This window comes from Capra hircus, unplaced genomic scaffold (genome assembly GCF_001704415.2).
Source record: "Capra hircus breed San Clemente unplaced genomic scaffold, ASM170441v1, whole genome shotgun sequence".
In the NCBI taxonomy this organism is placed as follows: domain Eukaryota; kingdom Metazoa; phylum Chordata; class Mammalia; order Artiodactyla; family Bovidae; genus Capra; species Capra hircus.
Window position 1 is genome coordinate 32,223 of NW_017189660.1, and position 9,148 is coordinate 41,370.

Genomic DNA, 9,148 nt, shown 5'->3' on the forward strand with positions numbered 1-9,148 from the left:
GCATACTAGGCTTCTCCTTTCATGGGATTTTCCAGGCAAGGGTACTGGAGTGACTTGCCATTTCCTTCTCCCTCCCCCAAAAATGTTTTATCCCTTGGTATATGGCAATTTCCTGAAATAAGTCCCATAAAAACACTGTTGCAATGTGAAATGAGTATTTCTCCATATCACCATTTGAGTATTTTCGCACCCTTTTTTGCTTAATGTTTGTGGGAATTGTATTTGCCCCCATATGGCAGTGTGTGTGTCCATGTACGTGTGCGCCATGTGTGTACCTCCTCTCCTCTGGTGTGACGTGCCAGAGTACTGCCTCATGTGTGTTTGCATCTGATGTCTGCCCGTTTCCAATTGCAGCGGGGACTGGCGTGGGCAGACATGGGTGGATTTAATTCTTTAAAGTCATTGAAAGGAGGTTATGCGTGCCCTGACGGAAGTCGGATTTGGGGAGGAGAGGGTTCCCTGGAACCCTTGGCTCTTTCTTCTTCCTTGCTTCCCCTAGACAAGCAGATGGTCAGCGTGCGGAGGACCGCCCAGGAGCAACACGGGACCCCTGGCAAACCTCTGAACCCCTTGGCTCCCGGGAAGGGCCCGAGCTGTCCCTGGAGGCCCGCGGCCGGGCGGGTACCCTCCCTCGTGATTACCGGTACCCGGAGCTGCACACGCCTCTGGAGCCGCCCACGCGAGGTCAGAAGCCCCGGCCCCTGAGCACCGCCCCACTGGCCCGGAGACCCGCCCTACAGAGGCCACCGCCCCCCAAGCGCGAACTCCGGCCACTGCAAGGGGGCGCGCCCGGGCGGCCCCGCACCTCGGTGGCCTCCTCGGAGGCGGTCGACACGCAGAGTGCGCGGCGCGTGGAGGAGCCAACGGCCCCGCTGCTCCCCGCCCCGTTCCGGCCCCTGCAGACCTCCACCATTAACACTTCGCGCTCGCCGTCGCCGCAGTTTGCACCGCAGAAGCTGACGGACAGGCCCCCGCTGCTCATCCAGGACGAGAACACCGCCAGGTAGTGTCTCTCCCTACCTTCTTGCCCTGTTTAGGGCTCCCTGCAACTGTGGGAGGGTCCCGTGCATCCTCCCTGGGTGTGAACATGTGCCCCCGTGTCGCCCCGCCCCTCCCCCCCTGTGGCCTTGACCCCGCTCCCCACTCTGGGACCTGGGACCAACACGGAGAGGACCCCCACAACCTCCCACCCCCTCCAGTGGTCACTTGGAGTTTTAACTTGCTGTCGACTTTCCAGCCCCCTAAGGACCAGAGGTTCAGCATGAGGGTCACAGTTCATTCAATCATCAGTCGTGTCTGACTCTTTGAGACCCCTATGAACTGCAGCCCACCAGGCCTCCCTTTCCATCACCAACTCCTGGAGTTTACTCAAACTCATACCCACTGAATCAGTGATGCTATGCAACCATCTCATCCTCTGTCATCCCCTTCTCTTCCCACCTTCAATCTTTCCCAGCATCAGGGTCTTTTTTAATGAGTCAGTTCTTCACATCTCAAAGTATTGGAGCTTCAATTTCAGCATCAGTCCTTCCAATGAATATTCAGGACTGATCTCCTTTAGGATGGACTGGTTGGATCTCCTTGCAGTCTAATGGACTCTCAAGAGTTTTCTCCAACACCACAGGTCACAGGTTAATGACAATGAAATAATACCTGTTGCTCAGTTGCACCCTGTGGGGCTAGACGCTAGCATCCTGGACAGCGCAGAGTATGGCTGTTTGCATCTCCCAGGAAAGTTCTGTTGCATCTCCCTGCTGTAGAGTCTTGACTCTACCGTTTGAGATGCTTGCCTTTTTGGTGGTGCTGGGTCTTCCCTGCTGTCACGCAGGCTTTCTCTAGCAGCAGCGAGCAGGGGCTTCTCTTGTCATGGAATTTGAGCTCAATAGTTGCTGCGTCCCGGCTTCGTCTCTCCGAAGGATGTGTGATCTCCATGGACCAGGGTTCGAATTCATGTCTCCTGCATCGGCAGGTGGATTCTTTTACCACTGAACCACCAGGGAGGTCCCTGAACTTTATTTTACTCCCGAAGACAGCACCGCATGGACGTTAACTGATAGCATCCTGAGTTCCCTCAGGGGTGGAGCGGCAAGTGCAGCTCTATCTGGGAGTTAGCATTGCCCTCGGTCATTCTGAATGCAGCTGGCGCTTAGAGATCCTTTTTACTGGGCACATTGAGGAGCTCTGAAAGGGAGGAGAAATGATGCTGTGGTTTGAGTGGAGGGAATATTGAGTGTGTGGGAATGTTGTCAATGAGCTGACGTGGGCCTCTTGGTTCTCGGGCCCTGATCTGGGACACAGTGGGCTTCTCTGAGGAACATGGCTGAGTGTTTTCTCAGTACTCCTGACCTCTGTTGACTTTAGGAGGTGGGGAGGGAGGGTTTCATTTTTTTTCATGCCCCGAAAGAGTGTGGATTTTCTCACTCTTATTTTTTCCAAGAGTCTGAGAGGAGTTTCCACAAGCAGTGGCAATACTTCTTGACAGTACCGAGTGGGGGCATCTTGATGCATCCACTGGGCTTCCGCCATGTATGTCATTTTTGGGGACCACAGAGGTTTTCTTGAACCAGCGTCCTTTGCTGCACTGGCCATCATAGAAGGCTGGGTTCTGGTCAAAGGAGCACAGTGGTGGGGCAGATGGTAACCATGCCACTCAGGAGTTTCCTACCAAGAAAGGTGGCTTACCATGTACCGAGTTCAGTGTCCCCGTCCCCAGGGCCGCTGTTACAGGTTGGTGGCAGCCTGAGAGAGTGGAATGCCTTTGAGATCCACCATGAAGTTTGAGCCAGGTTCATGAATGGAGATCTGCTCCATGCCTGTCATCAACTACCAACCAGACAGGGAGTAAAACACATGTGACAAGGCCTGCGAGCTGCCTGGTGTTTGTGCAGAGCTCAGAGACGCTTGGGGCTCCCCTGGGGGCTCAGACAGTAAAGAGTCTGCCTGCAGTGCGGGAGACATGGGTTCGATCCCTGGATTGGGAAGATTCCCCCCGGAGAAGGAAATGTAACCCACTCCAGTATTCTTGCCTGGAGAATCCCATGGACAGAGGACACGACTGAGTGACTAACACACACACAGACACTCTTCTTCTGTCTGTGTCCCTGCTGACTGATTTCTTGAGTGCTGCCTCATCTCCCTCCGTATCCCTTATCTCTCCCCTTCCAGTTACCTCTACTTGGGGAGCCAGCCAGGGCACAGAGCAGCTCCTTTGTCCTGAGACATGCCTTCTTGAATTCAGCAAGCGGGTCCTGCAGTCTTGTTGTGTGCCAGTCCAAGGCAGGGATGCAGAGAGCAGGAAAGTGCAGCCTTCCCACCCTGGGGGGAATTTTAGAGAGTAGTCACTCGCTTGGAATAAAAAAATGCATCCACTCTGGTTCCAAAAGCAGGAAGCTTCCTTTGAAATCTTGGACATTGTGAGGTTGGTTTGTGTGTTTGCTACAAGGTGGGGACCCTGCCCAGCAGCAGGTGTGAGCCTGAAATTTGACGGCTCACAGAAGCATTGGCAGGAGTTTTCCTGGAGCCTGTTTGTGGGTTTGGAGTGTGTGTCTGTGAGGAGGGACCCGGGAGGACCACTTCAGGGTCACTGAGTCACCTTGGGCATCTCAGGCTGTGAGAATCTGCCTGTGGGCAGTGTGGTTTATCAGACTTAGGGTGGCATGCCAGGGGCTTCCCTCATAGTCAGTAAAGAATCTACCCGCAGTGCAGGAAACCCAGGTTCCATCCCTGGGCCAAGAAAATCCCCTGGAGGAGGGCATGGCAACCCACTCCAGTATTCTTGCCTGGAGGAATCCCAGGGAGAGAGGAGCCTGGAGGGCTGCAGTCCATGGGGTCACAGAGAGTCGGACACGACTGAGTGACTAGAGAGAGAGTGAGATGGTGGCATGCGGGCTGAGGACTCTCTCGGGACTGGGTACTGCTGGGGATCAGGCCTTCTGGGCAGAACCGTCCAGACTCACTTGGATGGAGCCTGGACAGTGGCGCCCTCCCCCCCCTGGGTCCTGCTTCTCGGCAGGAACGGGTGCGACCGGGTGGCTGTAAGGTCTGGTCTGCTGTGTGGTTTGTCCTCATGTAGAGGGAGCAGCTCGTCAACCTTCCTGAACGTGGCAGTCTGCATGGGTTTCAAGAGGAGAGGTAGTTGTGATCAGGAATGACCTGGAAGACCTGCTTTGTCAGAAAGGGTATCACAGGCTGCAGAGGATTTGTTTCTATTGCTTTGTTGTTGTCTTTTTTTCCCCAATCAAGTTTCCCCACAAAACGAGGGTTGGGATGGAGATGTAAATACGTGCTGAGTAGGGCTTCCCTGGTGGCTCAGCTCGTAAAGAATCCGCCTGCACTGTGGGAGACCTGGGTTTGATCCCTGGGTTGGGAAGATCCCCTGGAGAAGGGAAAGGCTCCCCACTCCAGTGTTGTGGCCTGGAGCATCCCGTGGACTCTGCAGGCCGGAGGATCTCAGAGTCGGATGCGACTGAGCAACTTGCGCTTTCACTTTCACTTACTCCAGCATTCTTGGGCTTCCCTGGTGGCCGAGATGGTAAAGAATGCACCTGCACTGTGGGAGACCTGGGTTTGATCCCTGGGTTGGGAAGATCCCCTGGAGAAGGAAAAGGCTACCCACTCTGATCTGGCCTGGAGAATTCCATGGACTGTATAGTCCGTGGGTTTGCAAGGAGTCAGACACGACTGAGCGACTTTCACTTCACTAAGTCACTAGTAGGTGGGGAGGGTTTCTATGTGTGGAGGGAAAAGAATGCAATGAAGAAGGGTCTTGCCTGTGCTTTCCTGCTTGGGTGTGATGCTGGAATTTTCCTTCTGAAGTTGAGCACCTTGAGGCAGAGGAGGGTCAAGAGACCCAAGTTGGGGGGCTGGGGGCAGGAACTCCTAGACCTCATCTCCCCCAATCTTGGAACCTGTGACCTGCATGGGCCCATCTTTTGAGTTAAGCTTCCCTGTCTGGAAGCACCCCCCCCCCACCGCCCCCCAACATGGGACCAGCCAATTTGCTTATCTGAGTTCTGATCGTTGAGCCATGCCTGGGCCCATGGTGTGTCTCCAGCAGACAACCCTTGTCTTGGCAGAATCGAGCGGGTGATGGACAACAACACCACGGTGAAGATGGTGCCCATCAAAATAGTGCATTCGGAGAGCCAGCCGGAGAAGGAGAGCCGCCAGGCACTGGCCCGCATTCCCGAGCCACCTCCACTGCCCCGGGGCCTCGAGTGGGACCAGATCAAGACGCTCAGCACGTCTGAGCAGTCCTACTCGCGCTTCTGCCCCTACAGCCGCCAGAGTGCCGAGCCCCAGCCCCCTGCCGGCGCCCCGGGGCTCCCTGCCAAGGAAGGCCGGGCCTCCCCTCCCGCGCTTAGCTACGTGAAGGCCAAAGACAGGACCGCCGCCGGACCTCAAGTCGGAGGAGCTGGCCCGTGAGATCGCAGGCAGGGATAAGTCGTTGGCGGACATCCTGGACCCCGGCGTGAGGGTGAGAACCACCGTGGACCTCATGGAGGGCATCTTCCCCAGAGATGAGCACCTCCTGGAAGGCACGCAGCAACGGAGGAAGCTGCTGCCCAAGGCGCCCTCGCCCAGGACGGTGGAGGAGAGGTTAGTGGCCCACCCCACCCCACCTCCGCTCCTGTCCTTTCCTGTGTGCGGTTCTAACCTCTTGGGCTTCCAGGGCAAGGGGCCAGGAAATGTATCTCTTTATCTGTTCTCGTACGTGCTCTCTGGTGACAGATTTCTCCATAAGTGCTTGGCACTTTGGGGTTTTTTTTGACACCCTCCCCAAGTTAAAGGTCCATTCTGGGGACTATGATGTCAGTTGGGCAAAGATGGGAAAAGTCATGTTTCTAGCAATACCCATGGGGCTTTTTCTCTGTTGTCTGCCCTTGGGATACTTGGCAATGTCGGGAGATGCTTCTAGTTGTCGCCCCTGGGAGAGTGGCGGTCAGGGATGGCGCTCATCGACCTACGGGGCACAGGACGACCCCCCACCCCCACCCCAACAAACAGTGGTCCAGTGCCAAAGGTCACTAGTGCTGAGGTGCAGAGGCTTGTTACAGTGAAGTGAAAGCTCAGGCTGTGGAGAATGTGTTTACAAAAAAGGCCTTCTGTTGTTACGTATTTAGCTGAGGGGGTGAATTCGCTGTAATTCGTTCTGTCTAGAGGGCGGGGGAGGAGCTTCCCTGGTGGCTTAGATGGTAAAGAATCCACTTGCAATGGGGGAGACCTGGGTTTGATCCCTGGGTTAGGAAGATCCCCTGGAGAAGGGAATGGCCACCCACTCCAGTATTCTGGCCTGGAGAATCCCATGGACAGAGGAGCCAGGCGGGCTACAGTCCATGGGGTCGCAAAGAGTGGGGCATGACTGAGCTGCTTTCACGTAACATTCACATTTGGAGGCTGGAAGTCACGGATGGCAGTGACATTTCTTGCTTGTTGTTATGACCGAAGATATTATCATTTCAGAGTACTCCAGGGGATCTTTGGTTGGGAAGATCCCAAAGATCCCCTGGAGAAGGGAATGGCCACCCACTCCAGTATTCTGGCCTGGAGAACCACACAGAGGAGCCTGGTGGGCTACACTCCCCGGGGGTCGCCAAGAGCGGGACGCAACTGAGTGACTAAGAAGGACCCTCTCTAGCCTCTTGTATTCAGTCACCTGCCCACAAAGGTGCACCTGCTTACATCTGTCCTGTTGGTGCACGTGGTCTTGGTGAGCATCGCTGATTGACCGTAGGCGGAGGCACGAATGTCGTGTAGCAGACAGGGGCTCAGAGGCCGCAAATGGGGCTGCTGGTAGAAGGATGCCCGGTCAACTTGGGGCCTGTGGCCACACTTACAGTGGCAACAGACAGCTCCCCGTAGACCTCAGGCTCCCAGAGAAAATGATCTGTGCCCTCCCCCACAGGTGGGGCTTTGGGTACCATTTGGCAGGGGGTTCTAGTTCTGGGTGACTTCCCTGGTAGCTCAGACTGTAAAGCATCTGCCTGCAACGTGGGAGACCCAGGTTCGATCCCTGGGTTGGGAAGATCCCCTGGAGAAAGAAATGGCATCCCACTCCAGTATTCTGGCCTGGAGAATCCCATGGACAGAGGAGCCTGGGGGGCTATAGTCTGTGGGGTTGCTAAGAGTCGGACACTACTGAGCGACTTCACTTTTTAGTTCTGGCCTCAGCACCTGCCCTTTCCACACTTTTGTTTGCTTGGTTGATTGATTTTTTTTTGGCACACCCCCTAGCATGTGGGGTCTTCACTTCCCGACTAAGGGATCAAACTCTTGTCCCCTGTGTTGGAAGGCAGAGTCTTAGCCACTGGACCACCAGCAAAGCCCACTCTGTCCCTGCTTCTGCTGTCGCTTCTGGCTCATGTCCTTTCATCAGCCCCTCGGTTCGCAGGTCCCAGCCCAGGTTTCAGGTGCGTTCTGTGGGCACACGATCAGAGCTAATATGGACGTTCTGCCATTTGGTTCCCCAGGAGGGAGGAGACCAGCTTGCTGGCAGCCACACCCTTGGGCCACCAACTCCGCCTACTACAGCACGTCGGGCCCCAAGGCGGAGCTGCTGATAAAGATGAAGGGCCTGCAGGAGCAGCAGGAGCCAGAGGAGGACTCGGGCAGTGACTTGGACCACGACCTGTCAGTCAAAAAGGTAGGGAGGCCGAAATCCGGATGAGAACGTGCTGGCGGGAGGCAGGTGGCGGCCCTTGGGTCCACCCCCAGCCTGGCCCTGCACCATGCACCATTTGTGTTGGGCGTGATGCTGACATTTGGGCCTGCGTGTGAAGCCTTTTGTGGAAGAGGCTTCTGTCCTAAGGAGGTCTCTCCATAGGACCTCCGTGCTATCGCTCTGTCATAAGATCCAGTGTCAAGAAAACCTGGTGGCCACTAGTCTCTTTCATTTTAAGCTCAACCGATAATGTCTCTTCTATCCCAGCTGAAACCCGATGGGGCTTAACTATATCACCTTCAGCAGGGTCCATACCTTCTCTGAGTACCGATTTCAGATTCCTGTGATCAGGTAATGAATTCAACAGCAGGTCGTAAAGGGCTGTGTTAACCAAAAAGCAGCCCTTGTTCAACTCCAGAAACTAACCAGGCCTTTGGGGATACAGCAGCAACACGCGAATAGTCATTCCTTCCCTGAAGGCACTGTGTTTTCGCAGCGCAAAAACAAACACACAATATAGGGCCCATGGGCCACACCTGCCCCCCAACCTGCTGTTGTCAATAAAGTTTTATTTAAAGACAGTCAATTCATTCATTTACATACGGCCTCTACCTATTGTATTACATATGGCCTTTACATATTGTATTACGTTTACTATACTGTAAGCGATGTTGAGTAGTGGCTGTGTGGCCTCTGAAGTCTAAAATATTCACTGTCTATGGCTCTCTTACAGAAAACGTTTGCACACATAATGTAATTGATCAGAAAAGGAAAAACAGTGAAGGCATACAGAGATAAAAGGAGTGTGATTGTAGAGAAGGCTCTGATGAGGTCATGATGCAGAAAAACCTGGAGTGACATGAGGGAGCGTCCAGTTCTGTCAGGGACTGGGTTGGGGGTGGGAGCGGGGCACCACGTACAAAGGCCCTGGGGTAGGACATATGTTGGAAGGCAGCAGAGACCACTGGCTGGAACACTGTGGAAAGGAGAGGGGCGATTATAGATGCAGATCAGGGAGCCGGGGCTGGACCAGGAGGAAGGGGGATGGGAGGTGAGGTCAGGGAGCAGTGGCTGAAGCTGTGGCACAAGGAGGGAAGATGGAACAGGAGGTCAGGGCCTTGTGGCGGGAGCTCCATGGAGATTTGAGAGGTGAATTGGAGATAACAGTCTGGGACCTGTGCTGCAGCTGTGTGGACAGGGAGGAAGAATGATGATCGGAGAGGATGTCAGGAACCAGTGACGGGAGACATGTGGATAAAGAAGAACAAGACTGGGAGAGACGGGTCAGGCTGCTTTGAGCCGCAGCTGTGTGGATGAGGAGAGACGATTGGCCATAATGTTGTAAGACAAGCAACTGGATCTGTGTGGACAGGGATGCAGAGGTTTGGACAGGAAGTCAGAGACGCAGTTGACTGGAGCCGTGTGGACACAGAGCTGGAGGATTGGAAAGGAAGTTGAGGACCAGTGGCTGGAGCTCTCTGTACAAAG

The 9,148-nt window shown here is 54.8% G+C and overlaps 1 protein-coding gene across 1 annotated transcript in view; it reads left to right on the plus strand.

The window, feature by feature from the left end:
* The window catches only part of LOC102189471 (protein Shroom2), a gene marked incomplete at its 5' end in the record, with an annotated part of 30,989 nt that extends 22,635 nt beyond the window's left edge, over positions 1–8,354 (plus strand). The window contains 5 exon segments of the mRNA XM_018044629.1: positions 500–1,003; positions 5,076–5,391; positions 5,393–5,598; positions 7,470–7,506; positions 7,508–8,354. Of these exon segments, the coding sequence (XP_017900118.1) occupies positions 500–1,003; positions 5,076–5,391; positions 5,393–5,598; positions 7,470–7,506; positions 7,508–7,666 (1,222 nt within the window).
* Positions 8,355–9,148: the final 794 nt, after the last annotated feature.